Below are 23,078 nucleotides of genomic sequence, written 5' to 3'. Positions count from 1 at the left end.
GACTATGAAGGCATTTGAAATCATGCTCAGTAAGTCATCACTGTTACATACTGTACAGAGGGACTATGAAGGCATAACGGTGCTAAACAGAAGTGCTTTCAACATGAGCCATATGTGTGATGTGATGGGAAGATGAGAGAGCTGTGGAGCAGCCCAGGACCAGTGAGGGAGGCTGGACGGGCTCAGCCTCAGCATCAGTACCTGTCTCCACAATCTGCTCCTCTCTGCTGCCATCTGCTCTCTGCTGTGTGTGTGGCTGTGTGTGTGTGTGTGTGTGTGTGTGTGTGTGTGTGTGGGTGTGGGGCTGTGTGTGGGTGGGGCTGTGTGTGTGTGTGGGGCTGTGTGTGTGTGTGTGTGTGTGTGTGTGTGCGTGTGTGTGTGTGTGTGTGTGTGTGTGTGTGGCTGTGTGTGTGTGTGTGTGTGTGTGTGTGTGTGTGTGCGCGTGTGTGTGTGTGTGTGTGTGTGTGTGTGCGTGTGTGTGTGCATGCGTGCGTGTATGTGTGTGTGTGTGTGTGTGTGCGCATGCGTGCGTGCGTGTGTGTGTGTGTGTGTGTGTGCGTGTGCGTGTGGCTGTGAGCATGTTTGTGTGTGCTGTAGATGAGCATATCCATGCGTGTAGTAGTTCTGTATACTGTACATTCTATGACGATGGATTTTTGATATATTTCTTAAATATATATATATCTGCCTGATATCACAAAATGACCATAATAGAGTGCCTAAGTCACACCCTCTTCCGGGTTTGGCATGGGACCTAAGGGATTTCATTCCGCATTCAAAATCCTTATAAAAAAAGAGTTTTCCTTGGCCAAACCAAGCGACTCAGCTATATTCATAAATCAGGAGAGACCATAGAACTTTTCAATCAGACCAAACTAAAAAGGCGGACAAACCCCCCCTTTCCCCTCTTTTTTTCTCTTTTGGGTCTGAGTCTGAAATGATGATGAGGAGCCAATTTAACTTAAAAACCCAAATGTCACTTTTGTTTGACAACACACCTAACATTACATGACCATTCGGTTCAATGAGATGACCATTCATTTGATTATTTAACATGATTTTGCATACATGAACCATATTGTGATATATCGATATCGAGAAAAATCCTTATGATAAGCATGATATTGATTTCAACCATATGGTCCAGCCCTACACTGGAGTTTGAAGCCCGTCTCACCTGGCATGGAGGTGGACATGGTCCTGCTCTGGATGCTGGGGCTGATGGGCCCCCCTCCCTTGCTGGTGAACGCTCGGACCCGGATGTCGTAGGTGGTGTCGGGCTGCAGACCCTGGATGGTCATGTGGGTCTCGGCGGTGATGTTGGTGTGGTTGTGCTGGCTGTTGATGTCGCGGTACACCACCACGTACTGGACGATCCTCCCGTTCCTCTCGGCCAGCGGGGGCGGCTCCCAGGCCAGCTTGGTGGAGGTGGTGGTCAGGCCCACCACGCTCAGGTTCTGGGGGTAGCTGCTGGGCACGTCGTCGGGCGTGGTCACCTCCTTCACGTGCTCCTCGCCGTTGCCCGCGCGGTTCTTGGCGCACAGCTTGAAGATGTAGACGGCGCCCCTGTGCAGGCCGGTGACGGTGAAGTGGTCGTCGGCCTTCTTGAAGTCTCTGACGGTGAACGCCTCCTCCTCGGCCCGTTTGTACTGCAGCTGGTACCCCACGTGCTCGCCCACCATGTCCTTAGGGGGCTGCCACTGGATCAGGGCCGTGTTCCCAATGGTGGTGCTGATCGTCATCATGGGCTTGGCAGGCACTGGAGGATGGAGAAAACAAGTGGTGCAAGACGTACCAAACAATTTTAGGAATTTTTTTATAAAGTTTTTTCAGACCCCCCCCCCCCCCCCCATTTTCTCCCCAATTGTACTTTGCCAATTTTCCTGCTGTCATTGCTCCACCTCCTCTGCCGATCTGGGAAGAGTTGTAGACTAGCATACCTGTGAATGAAGGTGTTCAGTCCAGTGCATTACATTCACGTAAATGGAGCGATGGTCCATTTATGCTGGCACTTGTCATTTAAATGTGCCGTTTCCTCATACTTTGATAGTTGAGTGTTTTCATGAGCTTGTCTGATATTTTATGCAGTGCAGAAAGTTCCCCAACATGGCAATAGTCAAATAGTACCTCAAATATGCACTTGAGTACAGCCGTTGAATGCTCTTCTAGTCAAACAGCCATCAGTGTAACAGTACTATTCAACACTCTGAAATGTGCACCACCTAAAAAAAACACCATTATCATAACAATTAACAGCAACACTCAAGCGGCAGACTGTAAACCTTGGCGTGGTTCTAACCGTAGCTGTCAAACAGAAAATTCCAATTTTCCATAGGTGATTAAGTGTATGCATCGAGTGCCTCAGGGCTCGCTGCTTGGGCCAATACTGTTTTCTTTATACATGTCACTACTTGGCCTTAATATGTTAGCGTTATTATCTCTTTTCACTGCTATGCCCATATTACACAAGACACAGCTGTACAAATACACAACTTTATCTGTCAAACAATCCCAGGTACGTTTGAGAAGACTGTCAAGGTGATGTCAAGGATTGGATGTCAAAGTTTAACCCTAAAGCCGCAGAAGGTTTGTGCATGGGGCAGCGGCTCTATCTGTTATTGTGCTGGAAAATCTCAAGCTCTTCAGGTCAGTGTACGGTCAAGCTCTTCAGGTCAGTGTACGGTCAAGCTCTTCAGGTCAGTGTACGGTCAAGCTCTTCAGGTCAGTGTACGGTCAAGCTCTTCAGGTCAGTGTACGGTCAAGCTCTTCAGGTCAGTGTACGGTCAAGCTCTTCAGGTCAGTGTACGGTCAAGCTCTTCAGGTCAGTGTACGGTCAAGCTCTTCAGGTCAGTGTACGGTCAAGCTCTTCAGGTCAGTGTACGGTCAAGCTCTTCAGGTCAGTGTACGGTCAAGCTCTTCGGGTCAGTGTACGGTCAAGCTCTTCGGGTCAGTGTACATTTGTTGCTCTGAATGTGCAATTTTGGGCAATTTTTGAAGTTTTGACCCCCAGTGTTTATCATACTGCAACTGTGCTCAAAAATGATTCTTTTTTTTTGAGACACACATTATGAACAAACACACATGACCATAAGCACCCACCTGCTCCTGTTGTGGTGACCACCTTGGCCTTGCTGCGTGCTCCATCCCCCTTGGTGGTGTACGCCGCCACCGTCACAGAGTAGGTGGTCTCTGCAAGCAGACCTGTTATGATGGCCTCCTGGGTGGCGGGGGAGACATAGAGAGAGAGGGGGAGAGAGTGAGACACACGGTGAGGGAGAGAGACAGAAACAGGAAGAAGAGAGAGGGAATGGAGAGAAAAAAAGTACAACACCCATCCCGGTTCCAGACAGCCTCAGATGAATGGGCCGTGCTGTCAGCCGGTTTACTGCACTCAGTCAGGCACATTATTAGGCAAGTCAAACTCACACAACAACATGCGTCTGCTTCACAGTCCCAACACTCCCAACAAGGCAGAACCGCTCTTCTGAGGAAAATCAGGTCAAGTGAGGGACGTACAGCTGAAGTGCATTAAGAGGAGAGACTCTACTGTCTGTAGGTATAACAGTACTTCTCCTGGGTCTTGGACCTCATCGACCGGGAACAGGAAGAGAATGTTGCAGTATTTGGTTGCAGATCTAAAATAGATGTGCCCTATAGGTGCCTTTCCTACATTTTCTGTCACGGACAATACCATTTATTTACAGTAAGAAACAGAATCCATGTAAGTCCTGCCATCTTGGATCTTAGAGCCCCAACAAAATCATAGCTGCCAACATTACTTACTTTACTTCGGTCCAACATTAGGCTGTGAAGAAGAGTGAGAATGTCCCCCTTCCCGTGCTAAAATTTAGGCAAACTTCAGAGCGTTACTTACATTTCCCAACAAGATAGCGTGACATGGTTGGTACTAGTGTCCTCTAGACTAGAGAGAGAGTGGCGTCAGCGGAGGACCAAAAATGCGAGACTCATTAGCCAATGAACAGCCAGGAATGGGTCTTGCGCTACTTTTGCATGCTAAAATAAAGCTGATAATGTACAATTTGATTCAAGGGGGGGAAACCCTTTCAGAGTACAACACAAACTGTCTATTTTGCTGCAACGCGACAGTGCTGCTTAATCCAGGACCTTACTTCCTGGAACTCTTGAGAGTAAAAAAACTGGTCCATTGGAGTGAATGGAGATGTCGGGACTCTTCTATCTATATGGCTCTGGTTGGTACCAATGGATGCCCTAGCTCATCTAGTTGATACTTCACTCTGGCTTTAAAACGGAGTCCGCTACAGCCTCTAAAAGACAGCAATGGGAGAAATGACCAATCGGGAGCACAGCGGGAGAAAGGGTTAGACTCCCGCGGAAATGAGCCTAATAAGGAGTAAAGCTGTCTTGTGCCTTCAGAACAGCTTCGGTGCTCCTTGTCCTGCTGTCAAACTGCATGCTGATCTTTGCGTAGAGCGATAACTGGAGCTTTCTTCAAGAAGGAAAGCCTCCACTTCTTTGAGGGATGAAGGAGGTGTCATGGAGGGACACCTTCTGCAGCCTACCAGGACATCAAACAAAATCTGGGTCGAGACTGCGGAGCTCCTTAAAGTGTCTCTCGACGGGGAGGAAACTGTGCTTTGATTATGAAGGTATAGACTTGAGCTTGAGCCCAACCAGACGGGCTCAAATCTCTGGAGAATTCCTGTGGGTTTTGTCTGAGCGTGCTCAAAGTCTCCTGCTCACTGCTTCTCTCTCGCTTTGAGAGAGGGTTGTTATTTAGATATGGAGTGAAGTGCCCAAGATCAGAATATCGCTGCTGTCATGTGACTGTGTCATGTGACATCTTTTCAGGACCTCGGAAAACCAAGCCTTCTTCTTCTTCGCTTGACGAGAATGCAAAGAGTTTACGCATCTTACAACTAACTGAGGGTAGGCTACAGTAAATCATGAAAATAAAAAATATTACGTTTTCACATGACAACAGCGATATCCAAATTCTGTTTTCGGATGGATATTCCCCCCTTTTTTTTAATTAGTAATAATTATTAGTTTTTCCCCCAGATCCCCCCCCCCCCACCATTAGCAAGACAGCCAAAGCTTCCAGAAACCAACCAAATTTGGAATCAGGATTTCATGGCTAGCCTCTTACAGTATATCGTTATAACATAATGTTAATAAATAAATTAAACAAAAAATCTTCTATCTCTCTCTTTCTGCTGATTAAAATGCAGCCTGATGATTGCAGACATGCTGGGTCCCAGGGTGCTGGGAGTTAAGACGCTTCCCTCCCCCGCTGTCTTCTCTTGCGGAGCAAAAAAGAGAGCGAAATGAGACTCATCTGAAACTATTGAACTTCTCTAAAAGGCTCGTTAATTTAATTGGCCGCTCTTTCCTTTTCACTGGCGTTGCCAGAGAGTTTCTCGCATTTGGAAGGAGAGAAATGGTAATGGAGGCCTTTTCATCTGTCCTATTCGAATGCAGAGGAGGCAGGAGAGGGATCCCGAGGATGTGGGGATGAAATCCCAAGGACGGACCGGATGAGACGTTTTACATTAAGACACGAGACGTCCTGCGAGGCGAGGGGGGAAGCAGCCACTTCCTCTGGGTGTCCTCAACCACCCCCTGCTCTTTGACCTTCATCGCATCGCAGGGAGGTTTCCACTAATTTTGGGGACAACATCTATCACACTGTGCTGATCCAGGCCGCGGCCCGCGCTGTCTCATACACCTCTGACTCATACACCTCTGTCTCATACACCTCTGACTCATACTTCACTGACTCTGGAGGACAAACAGGAATGTCGATAACTGACCGTGTGTTCAGACCCCAGACAAGATCAGCAAGTTACCAGAAGTCCATTCATGTCCGATATAGCTGAGGAAAGGAGCAGGAAATAATGACATCATTGCTCGAGTGACATCATTCGGTAATTAGGGCAATTACCTAATTTTAAAAGGCTTCTTTCCTGTTTGATATGAAGCCAGACTGCAGTGAACAACAGCCTTGGGGATGGATGGAAGGATGGGAAGTGACAGTGACTGAAGAGGCAGACTGCCTCTAAGACTAAACACTGGTTTATGGGCTCTATAGCAGACTGCCTATAAATCACAATGGCAACTGTACAGGAAATGTCATCAGATGAGTCATCATGTCCGGACTGCATCGGCCCTATCAGGCTTCCACATTCTGTCAAGCTCATCACCTTACAGTGACGTTAGAGAGGGTTAGGTGGAAGAGTGATTGTGTTAGTGCCCACGCTGAGGTTGGTAGAGGATACAATAGAAAACACACTCCCCCAGGGCCCCCGCTCCACCCAGCACACTCCCCCAGGGCCCCCGCTCCACCCAGCACACTCCCCCACGGCCCCCGCTCCACCCAGCACACTCCCCCCCGGCCCCGCTCCACCCAGCACACTCCCCCACCGCCTCCGCTCCACCCAGCACACTCCCCTACCGCCACCGCTCCACCCAGCACACTCCCCCACCGCCTCCGCTCCACCCAGCACACTCCCCTACCGCCACCGCTCCACCCAGCACACTCCCCTACCGCCTCCGCTCCACCCAGCACACTCCCCTACCGCCACCGCTCCACCCAGCACACTCCCCCACTGCCGCCGCTCCACCCAGCACACTCCCCCACCGCCTCCGCTCCACCCAGCACACTCCCCTACCGCCACCGCTCCACCCAGCACACTCCCCTACCGCCTCCGCTCCACCCAGCACACTCCCCTACCGCCTCCGCTCCACCCAGCACACTCCCCCACCGCCCCCGCTCTATCCAGCACACTCCCCCCCAGCCCCGCTCCACCCAGCACACTCCCCCACCGGCCCCGCTCCATGCAGCACACTCCCCCACGGCCCCCGCTCCCCACCCAGCACACTCCCCCACTGCCCCCGCTCCACCCAGCACACTCCCCCACAGCCCCCGCTCCCCACCCAGCACACTCCCCCACCGCCTCCGCTCCACCCAGCACACTCCCCTACCGCCACCGCTCCACCCAGCACACTCCCCCACCGCCCCCGCTCTACCCAGCACACTCCCCCCCAGCCCCGCTCCACCCAGCACACTCCCCCACCGGCCCCGCTCCACCCAGCACACTCCCCCACCGGCCCCGCTCCACCCAGCAGACTCCCCCACTGTGCCCGCTCCACCCAGCACACTCCCCCGTGGCCCCCGCTCCACCCAGCACACTCCCCCACCGTCCCCGCTCCACCCAGCAGACTCCCCCACCGCCCCCGCTCCACCCAGCACACTCCCCCACTGTGCCCGCTCCACCCAGCACACTCCCCCGTGGCCCCCGCTCCACCCAGCACACTCCCCCGTGGCCCCCGCTCCACCCAGCACACTCCCCCACCGTCCCCGCTCCACCCAGCACACATTGCAGCTACTCACGTAGTCCGTCGAGTCCTCATCCCTCCACTGATGAAAAGGACAGACAGGGGAGGGGCGTCATAAAACAAACACAACACAAAACAAGGCTAGGTGAAACCTAGCATATGGACGGCGCGGAAAAGCGTCGATGAGCCTGTTGGTTGTAGCAGGCAGCGGCATTGTTAATGTGGAGGGCTCTCAGTGGCAAAAGTATGAAGGATATCATGGAAAATCAGTATGGTAAGAAAGCCCTAGAAAATAATTATTTAACTATGTACTTGAATTTAATAAAACATATTATTATAATGCATTCATACACAATAACTTTGTGAGGTGTGTGTGTGTGTGTGTGTGTGTGTGTATTGTAATCATCTAAAAGATGTGTATTTGTCGCATTAAAAGGAGCCTCACAGTGCCTTTTCTTCAACTTCTATTGTTGTAATGACATCTCTGCCAGTTAGCAGTTAGCAGTTAGCACTATTCCAAAATCATAAGATCATCATGAAATAGCCGACACTGCCCCCTTAAACATTTTGCTAAATATAGAATTAGAGAATTAGATTTCCTCTTTTTTTGTGCTGCTGATTTCTACTTCTACTTCAAAGAACTTAAAATGCACCTGTAGATTACTGTCAAAAGTGCCACAACTGGTAATTGTCAGCCTATAGACCCCTTATACAGCTGTTAACATTGGAGCTGCGCACATATCGTGAAGGCAAAAAGCCGTGAGCCCAGCATTGACAGACACAGAGAACTGTGTAAAAGCCCCGCTGTCAGGACTGCTCTGTGCCCATCTGCGACACACAGTTAGATTTTAGTTTTAAAATGCAGTTCTCAGCTTACTACCACATCTTATCGCCTAGTGATAAGCAATGTTATGCATTGAAATTAACGTTGGTTAATGGGATACGTCTTACAGACCCATACGCATATCAATGGATAAAAGACGAAATGGCCAAGCCTAGAGTGGCCAGCAATAGGCTACATAGCGTAGAGTTATTCTGTAACTTGCAAAGATATATTGTTATGTTGATAATGCACACAACTCAATAATGACATTATTTAACGTTACTTGGTTGTTAACTAACCGAGCGATGACAGCTACAGCTTACCTGATATGAAATGAGCACTGCAGCAAAGTCGGGCATTTTTAATGATTTCCTATTTCGGCTTGCAACCAAAGACGCCTACGGTTAGCATTAAAAGGAGTATGAGTTGACGGGATTCGGTAAAACTTTAGTCCTTGCTTTGTTGATAGTGTAACAGACTGTTCAGTGTTGTGTTGTGTTGTATTGCGTGTGTATGCGAGGCTGTGTATGTTCCCTCGGGGGTTGCCGTGGAACAGGATATGTGGGGAGAATGGAAGTGAAGCTTGTTATAACGTTACAGCCTGGCTCTGACGTTTATTATTTTGTTAACCAAGTGTGAATATGCGGACCCGGGTGCTCGGCTGCAGTGGCTTTCCGATTCTGGCGTCCCACTGCACAGCACGGGGACGTGTCTGGCTGCTTGCCGGGGCTGCGCGGACTCTGTCTTTCTGCCTCCGTCATGCGCATCAACGCTGCGTGATGTCAGTGTGACGTAGTCGTATAAATAAGGGGTCTATACTTTTCACATTCATCTTATTTTGAAAAAAAACATTGACAGGAAGTCTTGTCCTGAGCCCAACTACTACCATTTTAGATACTGAGAAGAACGTTCTCAATGTTGTTCTTGTCATAAATGCTTAGTTTATTGTTTTTGATGTGCAAAAAAATCTCTGACTTCCCATGTGTGTAGTGCCTGACTTTGTACCTTAAAGTGTTACCCTGAACTTTTTTCGGGAGAATGGAGTGCGAGCCAATCACAAGGCTGTCGGCTGATCAGCATGCTGCAGGAGCCAATCACAAGGCTGTCAGCTGATCAGCATGCTGCAGGCACCGCTGCCATGATTAGTGACATGAGGGGAGAGATGGCACAGGCAGGGGGAGCTTTAAATGACATGCAGTAATGGAGGTAATGTGTGTGTGTGTGTGTGTGTGTGTGTGTGTGTGTGTGTGTGTGTGTGTGTGTGTGTGTGTGTGTGTGTGTGTGTGTGTGTGTGTGCGAGTGTGTGTGTGTGTGTGTGTGTGTGTGTGTGTGTGTGTGTGTGTGTGTGTGTGCGAGTGTGTGTGTGTGTGTGTGTGTGTGTGTGTATGTGTGTGTGTGTGTATGTGTGTGTGTGTGTGTGTGTGTGTGCGTGTGTGTGCATGTGTGCCTGTGTGCGCGAGTGTGTGTGTGTGTCTGTGTGTGTGTGTAATGAGGATTCTTCTCCACAGTGCCACCTGGCGAGGCGAGTGTGGTCCATACTGATGAGGCTCGCCCGCTGGGTGCCTTGCAGAGGAGGGATTCAAACAGACAGGCAATAATCAAGCTACTGTATGCCTGCCAGGGGGTCTGGAGCCCAGACCGCCCACTCACCTGCAACAGGAGCCCCCTGCCCTGTCCTGTCCTGGGCCTGGGAACATGGACTAGACTGGACACAGCACACCTTCCCACGTCTACCAACCATTGACTGCATCCCCCCTTCCCCCTCCTTGCGATGAAAAAGTGAAGCCAAAACATCTGGTTTCAGCGAGCTGCCATCTTGCTTGTGTGACGTAATTTGCAGCGGAGTCTGCGCAGTAGAGTCGGGCTGAGCCCCCTCAGCTGTGACGCCGTCTGACGGAGGTTTGAGACTGGCTGTCACAGCTGTCAATCAACCCTTTTTATATCGTCTAACTATTTAAAAACAATCTTTAAAAAAAGATTAGCACATACATCAGCGTGATAAGAACTACCTAAAATGACAGAAAGCATCTTTGGGAGACTTACTGTACTTAGAGTTTTTAGTTTGCCTCATGTCCCCTCTGCTAACGTGGACAGGACTAGACTGGATAGCACACTTTCCCCACATCTGCCAACCCTTCACTGTCCTCCAGTTTTAAAGGCACAGTCGCTAATAGGCTTGGGCCAATATTTGATCATATTGAATATCACAATATTGATCGTATATTATATAGAGTGGTACATTATAATTACTAGCAGCCTTGAGATGTATTATTAATAGCCTAACCATAATCATAACCATAATGCCAGCCTGGCTATCGCCGGCGGAGGCATAAACAACTTCTCAGGGTGAGTTAAAAATCATAATTAAAGCTGGAAATAAGGTCCAGTTTGTAAAATACTTCTCCTTTAAGTTGTGACAAAGCAACAATTTATAAAGCGTCAACTGACTTCTTTCAAATGAAAGGTTTAGCGTTTGTTATTCCATCTATACAATGCTGGGATCAACATAGTGACAGCCGGATAACACCAGAGTCAATAAAGGAGAATAAAAAGGACTGTCTTTGTCAGTTACTGCTGTTTTTTTGCCCTGGGGTTCTCTGTGTCACTGGGATCTATTCACACTCAACAGTCTGTGGTGGAGCAGACACTCATATTTTCAGCTTTCTCATTTATTCTTTAGATGTCATAACTCTTCTGGCAGAGAAAGAAAGGGAGAGAAATGGAGAGACAGACTGAGGAGAGAGAGGGGGGCATGGGGAGGTGAGAGAGAGACAAAGAGACAGGGAGTATACAGAGAGAGAGGGGGAGAGAGAGCGGGAAAGAGAAGGGGAGAGGGAGAGAGAGCGGGAAAGAGAAGGGGAGAGGGAGAGAGAGCGGGAAAGAGAAGGGGAGAGGGAGAGAGAGTGGGAGAGATAGGGAGAGAGAACGGGAGAGGGAGAGAGAGAGAGAAGGGGAGAGAAGGGGAGAGGGAGAGAGAGCGGGAGAGAGAACGGGAGAGGGAGAGAGAGAAGGGGAGAGAAGGGGAGAGGGAGAGAGAGAGGAGAGAGATGGAGAGAGTCATGCAGTGTTTGGTGATTGCACTGCGTTAAAGTGTTCAGATTAGATTTCACTCAATCTGGGAACCCAGAGTCTATTTCAGCACGTAAATAGACTCTGGGACAGCCGTACCTTTTGTTGAGACTTCCTGTACAGCGTGAATCTTCCGCCCGGGACTTCCACTTAACCAAAGCTGTTTTACTTGCATACACTTAACCAAAGCTGTTTTACTTGCATACACTTAACCAAAGTGGTTTTACCTTCCTAAACTTAACCATCAGCTAACCTTTGGAATGTAATTCCATTTGCGGCAGAGGAACATAATCAAATCTGTGGCTCATAGGGGGTCATCTCGCCATTCCGAAGTGTCGGCATTCCGATCATTGACTTCTATGCTTTCGGAGAGGCGGCCCTTTTTATCTCCAAAAAATGTTTCGCCATTGCGAAAGATATTAGGTCCGCCATTCCGACATAGTATATTGAGTTATTGTGGGAGAGGTTAGGTTTAGGGTTAGGTTCTGGGGGAGGTTAGGTTTAGGCGTGGGGGGTGGGAGAGGTTAGGTTTAGGGTTAGGGCCCGGGGGAGGTTAGGTTTAGACGTGGGGGCTGGGAGAGGTTAGCTCCAGCCGGTCCCCAGGGTTAGGGTTAGGGTTCTTTCGCAATGGCGAGACAGATCTCCATTCCGACAATTTTGTCGCAATGCCGGTATTTCGGAGTGCCGACATTTCGGAATGCCGAGGTGTCCCCGGCTCATAGAGCGCATACCAGCCCAGCGTCCAATCCGACCCGCGACCCTTTGTCACATGTCATCCCCTCTCTCCCTAACCACCAGCCCCGCCCCCCAAAAAAGGGAAAAATAAAATCATATTTTATTTGTATGAGATCATGTTGCAGAAAGCCAAGATGTCGTCTTTGGGCTGCGGTTCGAACACGGTTCTTTACAGCGCCAAAACAAGGCTATGTAGAGTCATTTCAGTATAGAGCTAGACAGAATTCCCTTCCTCAAACGACAGGCCAAAAGAGCCATTTTCTAGTATTATAGAGTGCTTATTGTCAGGAGGTTATTGTACTGAGAAAGGCCAAACGGATGTTAAATTTGGCCGCGCCTCTCTCTTCAACTCCCACCATGAAAGCGGCTGCCTCAAAAGGAATGATTCAGAGACGCCGGGCGTTTATATTCCCCCTCGGCGACCTTGCTGACTAACCAGAAATAAAAGACAAAGGGGGTCGCTTCCTCAGCTCCGTACAGAAAATAAAGAAAAGCTGTTATCATAAACAATATAAGCTGCTTCACAGTGAGGTGGAAATCAGGCCTGTTCCCGCGGTGAAAGTGCAGCTCGTGCACTAAATCAAAAGAAGATACATCTTCACGTGGAACGGTGGCCTGAGAGGAGTCACCATCATTCTTTCATACAGTAACTGATGCATTATGGGATCCACACGCTGATGTATCGCGGGCTCTGTCAGTGAACTTGTAGATTATGAGGATGAATCGCTCTCAACTCACAACTGGCCTCACTGACACATAACACCGCGACATGACATATATATTACAACTCGTCCGGGCCACAGAATGTGGCGAGATACACCGGAAATATGACTCTGACCCATCTAAAATCATGTGACTCATGTCACATATTTACATTACAGCCCCGAGCCGAGTAGCCTACAACGACGCCGGGCTCCACTACAACAGCATTTAATGTCAGAAGACTAATGTCGGAAGACACCGGAACCAGATCAGAGACGGGTCATGAGTTACATGATTTTAGATGCTGGCCGAGGTGTATTATATTGTCATGTCATGGTGTTTTGGGGTCATTAATAAATGAGATTGATTCTAGGGATGGGGCCGATCCGATCCAATATCGGTATCGGGTGCCGATATTGGCACTAATTCACGGATCGGATCGGAATAGGGATCTTTTCTTTTTTTTCTCTCTCTCTTTTTTTTTGCAATTCCAGCGCGGGCCGCACAGGGGGCACTGGCCGTAATTTGCCCATGTATAATAGTATCCTTCTTTGCCTTGTATATTTTCTTAATTTTGCTTGCTTTTTGCAAGGTATATTTAAAAATAATAATCTTTAATTGGCCAAATCTTTGCCTATACTGTATATTCAAGAAACATATTGGTATCGGCAGATATCCAAATTCAGGTATCGGAATCGGATCGGAAGTGAAAAAAGTGGATCGGTGCATCCCTAATTGATTCTGTTATTTTTCTATATTTTTTTTTGGTAGTGCTATTTTACATTGAGGTCAATGAGGAGAGGCTTGTGTTTCCCCCCTAAAAGGGGGCGGGAACATGTGCTGCCAGCAGCCGCCTACAAAATGACGTATTACCGATCTGGTCATTTCACCTTTGATGACACCTGTACGGGGTGATGACACCTGTACGGGGTGATGACACCTGTACGAGGTGATGACACCTGTACGGGCTGATGACACCTGTACGGGGGGTGAATTCGTATGTAACTCACCCGTTTAGAGTAAAAGAGATGATAAAAAAGACTATGTTTTGGGCGTGATTGACAGGTCGCCTGTCCAGTGATCATGCAGCCCATAGAGACCCATAGCAGGTGGCAAAGCCCTGGAACCAAGATGGCAGCAGCCAAAATGCCAAACTAGAGACTTCAAAAGGAGAGTCCACAAACACATGGGTGATGTCACGATGGCTACCTACATCCATATTTGTATACAGTCTATATGGTGTAGGTTAGCTCAGGCTCCATAACACAGACTGTGTCAGCATTTCTTAAAACAACACACGTCAGAACCAGACGTCCTGTTCGGACAGGAGGAGAATGGGCTGTTTCTTCTCCCCCAAAAAATCCATAAGAAATCAACGACGACTGTTGACATGTTGAAATAAGGATAATAAACTATTAGACATGCTTCTCTGTTATTATTGCTCAGCAGAGCCAAAAGCAATTTACAGGCTGACATACTGTAGTTTGGTTAGATGTCCCTGGAAGCAATAAGCGTCAATAAGTGCAAAGCCTGCTAATTGCTCCCAAGAAGATAAACAGCAACTAAAATGTCAACAAGTTGAAGAAAAGTAGGTATTTATAGAGCATGGAGGAAACTCCACATCTCAGCTAGAGACAACTCATTGGACTCCATTCAAATGAACGTGTGTGAGCTGATCAGTTGGAAACACACAGAAGTCTCTCTAGACCAGTGAACTGAAAACACTCATAGAGGGGTAATGGGAAGGGGGGGGGGGCAGCTTCAGCAGAAGTAACATACAATTTATTTGCTCTTGTTGACTGAGGACTGATCATTTCATTACTAATATATTGGATTTATTATGTGTTTATTTAGACTCTGAAAGCTTGTTAGGTAGCTATAGCCATTCAGCCCATCTGGTCAGCCACCCAACACTGTCTTGTAGTTAACACTTCTTATTGACCCGTTGCCCGGATTTATGTACTGAAAACCGGGGACATGTCCAGTTCGGCCGTCAATATATCATTCAAATATCCAATGTTATCATCTGGGAAATAATAAAGGGATCGTAAGTTTGTAGCGTTATTTAGCCGCCTTCCTGACAAGCTTGTTTTGGCAGATGTCTGCTGCAGACCTGATAATTCAATAGTGGCAAGCAGACAAACCGTTAGCAAAGGAAAACCAGGACACGCAAACAAGCGAATGGGTCCAAAAGTCTTTCAGGATCAATGAAAAACTCCTTTGCTTGAAGTACCTTGTCTATTTTGTTTAACCATGTCCCAGAGAAACAGAGACGCCCTCTGACACTCAATTAAAAAGAAATGAACCGTTGCTTGCCACGGCTCACTATGTACTATGTTGTTTTTTTTGGGGGGGGGGGGGGGGGGGGGGTAGTGGGGGGACGCATGGTGCCTGGTGTATACTGCTGCACACACACACTTGAAAAGTTACAAGCTAAGCGACTGATATTATCGCATTCTCAGTCGTCAGATCATTTTTGCTGCTCTCAATAAATTTCACTTAATGCTAAACCTGTCATTTTTTGCAGTGCAAACTTCTCAGCAGATAGCACTGTTTTAAATGGCGCAGACAGGCAGAATAAATCAGAGGGAACAGAGCCTGCTCTGACACAACGCAATCTCATTAGAAAACCGCCGTGTCAATCAGCTGACACAGTGCCGTGTCGATCAGCTGACGCAGTGCCAGTGTGCCACTGTCTATCTCTCTCCCCGTACTGTATTCTTATATTTCCACATCTCCCTCTCTTTTTCTCTCTTTTGTAATAAGGCGTATCTCATTACCGTACCTGTCCTTCAGTACCGCTATACTATTCAATTAGATAGCATACTGTACCTGCCAACACTCCCCATTCTCACGGGAGTCTCCCTATTTTTAACCCTTTCTCCCGCTGTGCTCCTGATTGGTTATTTCTCCCGTTACTCTCTCGACTTCATAGCGATGCAAATAGCAGGCTGAGTTCTAAAGCTAGAGTGAAGTTTCTGCTATAGGTTGAGGCGATGCCTCGTCATAGTTAGCTGGCTCAGCCTGGCTGGGGGCGTGGTCAGGGTGGGGTAAATCCCCCGTTCTATCCATTCAGCAAAGTTAGAATTTAGCTGCTAGCCCAGCCCAGGCACGATCAAGGATTCGCAGTAAACGCACATCTGAATAGACGTCTTGTGTTCTGGTCTAGAATCCCCAAACCTGTAGTTAGAGCCGCAGCACCTTCATTTGGTGAGTCATTGAGATATATGGGCGGTTTTACCCCACTCGCCCTCCAGCCGTATAACATTTTGTGGGCATTCCCACACATGCCGACTGTCTCTAGTATATGAAACTAGATGACCTACAGTAAGGCAGTGGTTCTCAAATGTTTTTCAGCCAAGGACCCCTTACAGATAGAAAATATACAGGGGGCTCCTCATTCTGATTTCCGATTTTGGGCTACCGTGCAAACAAGCTTAATTGTTATGGTAAGGTAAGGTAATGTGCTTGACTTTTAAATTGATAGGTTTGTTGGATTAGAATGTAATCCATGAACCATTTTAAATTTAAAGCATAACATATTTTCATTGAACTATGAAGCTTTTGCAAAAAAAAAAAAAAGTTTGTATTTTTATTTTCCTGGAAACTTTTCGCGGACCCCCTTGCAAAGTGCCACGGACCCCTGGGGCAAATGGGACCCCATTTGAGAACCAATGACCTAAGGCATCCATTGGTACCAACCGTGCTAGCTTGTCGAGGAGGGGGATAAATAACACTCCAAAGTTAGGCTACATTTCGGCAAAGGAAAAACTATTTTCAAATGGGTCCCTTGATCTCTCATCTCAAGATATGGGAATGAAAATGGATCTATGGCTGACCCACGAGTGAGCCCTTGCCTGTACAGATATAAGGCAGCATACATCGACAGAACAACAGATCACAACACTGACAGAACTTCGACAGACCAACATTTGCCGATCCGCCAGAAAATCTTTTTCACAGCCTAATGTTGGCAGGTATGAGCTAGTGTAATGTATGTATGTATGTATGTGTCGGCCATCAAACCTCGCCAAGATAGGCTGGCAGCTATCTCAAGAGGTGACATGAGTAATCCTTCATGAGCGATGGAGAGCAGCCTATAGATACAGCACTCCTGTTCAGGAGCACTTCTGCCTTCTATTGAGATTCTAGTGAGAGAAGAGGCTGTCCTCCAAGCTCAGAAGATGAGGGAGGACATTAACAAAACACCCAACGGGGGTCTTCGTCTGCCAGCTATCTGGCAAGACATCTTGTCCCATGGCTCGGGGCACTGTGAGGGTCCACATCTCCCTCTGAACAGTTTAAACTAGGAGAGGCCAGCTTGACGAATCCTAAACTGTAGCCAAGCAGGCTTCAGGCATGCCCAGCTGATGTCTGGCTCCGCTGCAGTCTACTAGCCGAAATGTTCCCAAACCATATGAACCATATGCTACAACTACAAATATGTCAAGGCGCTCCAACCATCCAGGAATGTTAATTTCAATGGGAATGACGGTTCTATTGATTCAAGTTCTGTGGCTCCAGCTCTAGTCTGCACACATGATTCAATTAAGGTGTCATGAGAATGTGTGGGCCTTACTTGAATTAAATTAAATTATTTGAGCTTAAAGTTGCAGGACAGAACGGCTGGAGGACTGGTTTAAGAAACACTGCACTGCATGTGAAAAGGCTATGCACAGTATACACTGCACTGCATGTGAAAAGGCTATGCACAGTATACACTGCACTGCATGTAAAACGGTTATGCACAGTATACACTGCACTGCATGTAAAACGGTTATGCACAGTATACACTGCACTGCATGTAAAACGGTTATGCACAGTATACACTGCACTGCATGTAAAACGGTTATGCACAGTATACACTGCACTGCATGTGAAAAGGCTATGCACAGTGTACACTGCACTGCATGTGAAAAGGCTATGTACAGTATACACTGCACTGCATGTGAAAAGGCTATGCACAGTATACACTGCACTGCATGTGAAAAGGCTATGCACAGTGTACACTGCACTGCATGTGAAAAGGCTATGCACAGTATACACTGCACTGCATGTGAAAAGGCTATGCACAGTGTACACTGCACTGCATGTGAAAAGGCTATGCACAGTATACACTGCACTGCATGTGAAAAGGCTATGCACAGTATACACTGCACTGCATGTGAAAAGGCTATGCACAGTATACACTGCACTGCATGTGAAAAGGCTATGCACAGTATACACTGCACTGCATGTGAAAAGGCTATGCACAGTATACACTGCACTGCATGTGAAAAGGCTATGTACAGTATACACTGCACTGCATGTAAAAAGGCTATGCACAGTGTACACTGCACTGCATGTGAAAAGGCTATGCACAGTACATACATGTAAAAATCAATGTAAGTTCTTTGGTGCAAATGATGATGTGCGACATAGAACACCAATGGTTATACAGGTATGAAAATTGACTTTAGGGGGGCTTTAAGCTTCCCCTTCTCCCTCCCTCCCTCCCTCCCTCCAGCGCCTCTATCAGCAACCTGCCACACAGGCTGGGTTCTGGGTTTGTTTTGCTGGGCTGCGGCCAACAGAGATGAGAGACAGAGAGGCTGCCATATTTATCAGATGAGACAATGGCCATGCTTCACAGCCATCAGTGCTGAGAGAGATGAGAGGGTCCTTCACGCATTCTCCAGCCATCCAAAAACACGCTTCACTGAAATATTCAAAAGCACCAGCTTGTTGTGGGCGACCGGGTAGTGCAGCGGTAGATTCCCCTGCCTACCAACACGAGGGTCACAGGTTCGAGCCCCCGTGCTACCCCCGTGCGTCCATACCATTGAGATAAATAAAAATGGAGAGAGGATGTCCATCTCCTGCCTGTATTGTCTATTGAAGCCAAAATCTTGTCAGATCAAGAGAACCAGAGTCTGCGCAGTAGCTCCGTTGATTTAGAACCTCTGAGAGCTCCCCGCCCCTCTGAACTTTCTTATGTAGAGCTACTGTTTCTAGAATGCGCACAGTGCGTTGTGTATTTATATACAGTCTAGCTCTGTAAATATGACACTTTAAGTTGTAATATTTTTTGTCTCGCCAAAAGTAACCAGGAAGATTCCCACTATGAGATCAGTTTATCAAAATGACGCCTGTACGAAAATCTGAAAATCTTTCGTTGTCGGAGATTGAGCTGTATCAGCCAGACAAGTCAGACCTCCGGGCTGCTCTCAGCCCGTGCTCTGAGAGCAGCCCGGAAGAGGCCCCCCCCCGGTACAGTGTGGGTAGGGCAGCCAAACCTAACGTTAGCCCAGTGCATGAGCCAGGCTGCCTGGTCTATTCTCTGACTCTGTATATCCCACTGAGCTATATCTTATTTATGCCAATGGTAAATCGTTACTAAGAGAGGAGCTTGTGAAGAACGAACATCCCCACAGTCAAAGCATTTCCCCGAGATGCATATAAAAACGTTTGTTGCTTTAATAGCCTACAAAAAATAAAACCTGTTTGTATGTGATGCTAACCCGTTAGCGATGAGCTAATGGCTGGTGGTTTAATGTGTACTAGGCCTCATCTTATACCCGGGATGGGAGTTAACGTTATAAAACACATTTCCTGTCAGTTGGGCAACCTGGTCAGTTCTGAAAATATGTCTATTATTGTGTTATTCCAGCTATCGTTATCGGTTATAGTAATATGAAAAACAGCCGACTAGCACAAGCAGCTAACGCTAATGCTAGCCTGCATGTTAAAACCATTGTGTACTTATAACGTAGCTGGAGTAACTCATAAAACACATATTTTCTGAACTTACAGTCCCCAACCAACGTTAATTCCTCACGCACCTTTCTCAAAACAATGTTCTTTTTATTGCGGTCCATTGATGTCTGGTAGCCAGCACAGCCAACCCATGAGCCATCCGACCTCCAGGGAGCGATTAGATAACATGAAGCCGTGTGTCTTGTCTATGACGATAGATCTATAATGTGCAGAGCCCGTCCAGCCAATGACGGCTTGAGACTGGCTGCCACAGCTGTCAATCATCCATTTTTATCCCTTTTTATATGTCAAATAACTACTTAAAAACAAACTGATCAGAAAAATGACCACTTGCATAGGCATTAGCATGATAATGACTATCTAAAATGATACAAACCACCTTTGGAAAAAAATGATCTGACGTGTACTGTGATTATTTCGGTTGTGATTTTCCCATCCACTAACATGGGGAGGCGGGCCTTGTGACCTAATACTGGATTCAACCACCAGAGCGGCGATCTAACATGCAGCGGCTTCACTGAACGGGACCAGGGCTGCTGGATTAAGAGTATGTGTCCTGGTCACTGCACTAGTAACGCTTCCTCTGGTCGGTTGGGGGGGGGCACCTGTTCTTCAGGAGGGAAACTGGGGGGAATAGATCCTCCCACGCGCTACGTCCTGCCGGTGGAACTTCTCGCTGTCAGGTGAAAAGAAGCGGCTGGCGACTGCGCATTTATTGGAAGAAGGATGTGCTAGTCTACAACTCTCCCCAGATCGGCAGAGGGGGTGGAGCAACGAGACAGCAGGTGGAACTGGCCAAGTACAATTGTGGAGAAAACGGGGGGAATGTGGAAAACACAGACACACACACACACACACACACACACACACACACACACACACACACACACACACACACACACACACACACACACCAGCCTGCCAGTAGAAAAGCAATAGAGTCAAGTCTAAACCTAACAGTGGAGGCGTCAGGAAAGCAAGACTGGGAACGAGCAGCCAATTAAAGCACTTCTCCCCATCTGCAGGCTCAAATAATGCAGTATGACTGCATTTATTTCCTCATTAAGGCCTTTTGTTGTGAGGGAAAAGGCAGTAATGTGTACTGACTGTTGGCAAGCCAAGCCTTCAGAGAGACCTAACTGTTGGCAAGCCAAGCCTTCAGAGAGACGTCTGAGACAGCACACAGCCCAGTGATCACAGGCCCCGGCCTGACTTCCCCACAAAACAACTGTTCTGCGCTCCTCCTCGCTTTTGTGGATGCTGCAGTCTGACAAGCTGGGGAGAATGGTGACGGGCGGGCTGCCTCAAACAGATTTAGACCCACGACTTCATCAGCATCCAGCCGCTGAAGGCCACTTCTCATCTCTGTGACAAGGACGCATGGGCTGTAAACACGGACGGACACAAGCAGGTACAACTGGTACCGCTGGCAGGCAGATCTGAGCCTCCACTTTCAATGATTCATCGCCACAGCAGGGAGTGAATCCATTTATCACACAGAGTGTGTGATGTCAATACAAAGAGCCCGAGCCACAAACACTCATCCTTCATAGTGCTATCCTCAATTGCTCCCTCTGTCCCTCCTGAATCCCACCATGCCCTTAAAAAAAAGTGCTGTTTTCAACATCAAGTGTCTAGTAAGGGACAAGACGTCTAGTAAGGGACAAGACGTCTAGTAAGGGACAACACATCTAGTAAGGGACAACACGTCAAGTAAGGGACAAGACGTCTAGTAAGGGACAACACGTCTAGTAAGGGACAAGACGTCTAGTAAGGGACAAGACGTCTAGTAAGGGACAAGACGTCTAGTAAGGGACAACACGTCTAGTAAGGGACAAGACGTCTAGTAAGGGACAAGACGTCTAGTAAGGGACAACACGTCTAGTAAGGGACAACACGTCTAGTAAGGGACAAGATGTCTAGTAAGGGACAAGACGTCTAGTAAGGGACAACACGTCTAGTAAGGGACAACACGTCTAGTAAGGGACAACACGTCTAGTAAGGGACAAGACGTCTAGTAAGGGACAACACGTCTAGTAAGGGACAACACGTCTAGTAAGGGAAAACACGTCTAGTAAGGGACAAGACGTCTAGTAAGGGACAACACGTCTAGTAAGGGACAAGACGTCTAGTAAGGGACAACACGTCTAGTAAGGGACAACACGTCTAGTAAGGGACAACACGTCTAGTAAGGGACAACACGTCTAGTAAGGGACAAGACGTCTAGTAAGGGACAACACGTCTAGTAAGGGACAAGACGTCTAGTAAGGGACAAGACGTCTAGTAAGGGACAACACGTCAAGTAAGGGACACCACCTCTAGTAAGGGACAACACGTCTAGTAAGGGACAACACGTCTAGTAAGGGACAAGACATCTAGTAAGGGACAAGACGTCTAGTAAGGGACAACACGTCTAGTAAGGGACAAGACGTCTAGTAAGGGACAAGACGTGTAGTAAGGGACAAGACGTCTAGTCTAGTAAGGGACAACACGTCTAGTAAGGGACAAGACGTCTAGTAAGGGACAACACGTCTAGTAAGGGACAAGATGTCTAGTAAGGGACAAGACGTCTAGTAAGGGACAACACGTCTAGTAAGGGACAGCACGTCTAGTAAGGGACAAGACGTCTAGTAAGGGACAAGACGTCTAGTAAGGGACAAGACGTCTAGTAAGGGACAACACGTCTAGTAAGGGACAAGACATCTAGTAAGGGACAACACATCTAGTAAGGGACAAGATGTCTAGTAAGGGACAAGACGTCTAGTAAGGGGCAACACGTCAAGTAAGGGACAAGACGTCTAGTAAGGGACAACACGTCTAGTAAGGGACAACACGTCACTTTTCAATAGGGAATTTTGAGGGAAAATTTGGGCCGATACCAATAACCGATATAAACATTGCTGTGATGGACGATAACCGATATTTACCGATGTCGATATGATCTGTATAAAAAAACAAGTTTCTATGATAATCAAATGTACATACTGAACAACACATGCAAACACTGTGAATTAGAAAAAGTTCTGTCTTTCTTTATTTCAAAAATATTTGGAATATTCTTCTTCTTCTTCTTCCTTCCATCGGCATGGGGGTGAATAGATAATAACAGAATTTTCTTTTGTGTGTGTGTGTGTGTGTGTGTGTGTGTGTGTGTGTGTGTGTGTGTGAACTTATCCTTTAAGGTGGGGATGCGTCAGTGTACCTTGTGTTGAGTCTCATCATCATCACTGACGCCAAAGGCAGAAACTAAACTTATCACAGGTGAGGCTTGAAGACCGTTCCGCTCACCAGAAAAATAGACTCACCAGTGGGACGGGTTGTGGACGTTGGTGTGTGTGTGTGTGTGTGTGTGTGTGTGTGTGTGTGTGTGTGTGTGTGTGTGTGTGTGTGTGTGTATGGAGAGGGAGAGAGAGAGAGAGTGAGAGAGAGAGAGACAGACAGAGAGAGTTGTAGATGGGTTGTGAGATGGGTTTTCAGTTGCCTTTATCAAGCCTGCTGTTCTGCACCGATAAGACAGGAATGGTGCTTATGAAGGTAATCGTGTGAGACACTCCTCCTGAAGAACAAAACAAAGTGAGGAACAGAGCGGAACACCTTTCTGACTTTTAAAGGTGCCATGTGGAACATTTCCCCAGATGCTCCAAAGTAATAGGGGGCAGCATTTCACCTCCTGCCC

The 23,078-nt window shown here is 47.6% G+C and overlaps 1 protein-coding gene across 1 annotated transcript in view; it reads right to left on the bottom strand.

Annotated features, from left to right (window-relative positions):
• The window catches only part of ptprfa (protein tyrosine phosphatase receptor type Fa), a 292,771-nt gene that overhangs the window by 83,897 nt on the left and 185,796 nt on the right, over positions 1–23,078 (bottom strand). Inside the window, exons 14-15 of the mRNA XM_083648251.1 lie at positions 3,100–3,217; positions 1,178–1,759 (exon numbers count right to left, since the gene is read on the bottom strand). Coding sequence (XP_083504377.1) covers positions 1,178–1,759; positions 3,100–3,217 — 700 coding nt within the window. The remainder of the gene's footprint in view (positions 1–1,177; positions 1,760–3,099; positions 3,218–23,078) is intronic.

The sequence above is a fragment of the Poromitra crassiceps genome (assembly GCF_964638095.1).
Source record: "Poromitra crassiceps genome assembly, chromosome: 12".
Classification (NCBI taxonomy): Eukaryota; Metazoa; Chordata; class Actinopteri; order Beryciformes; family Melamphaidae; genus Poromitra; species Poromitra crassiceps.
Note: the sequence above shows the minus strand (reverse complement) of the source record. Positions and strands in the feature narration are given on the sequence as shown.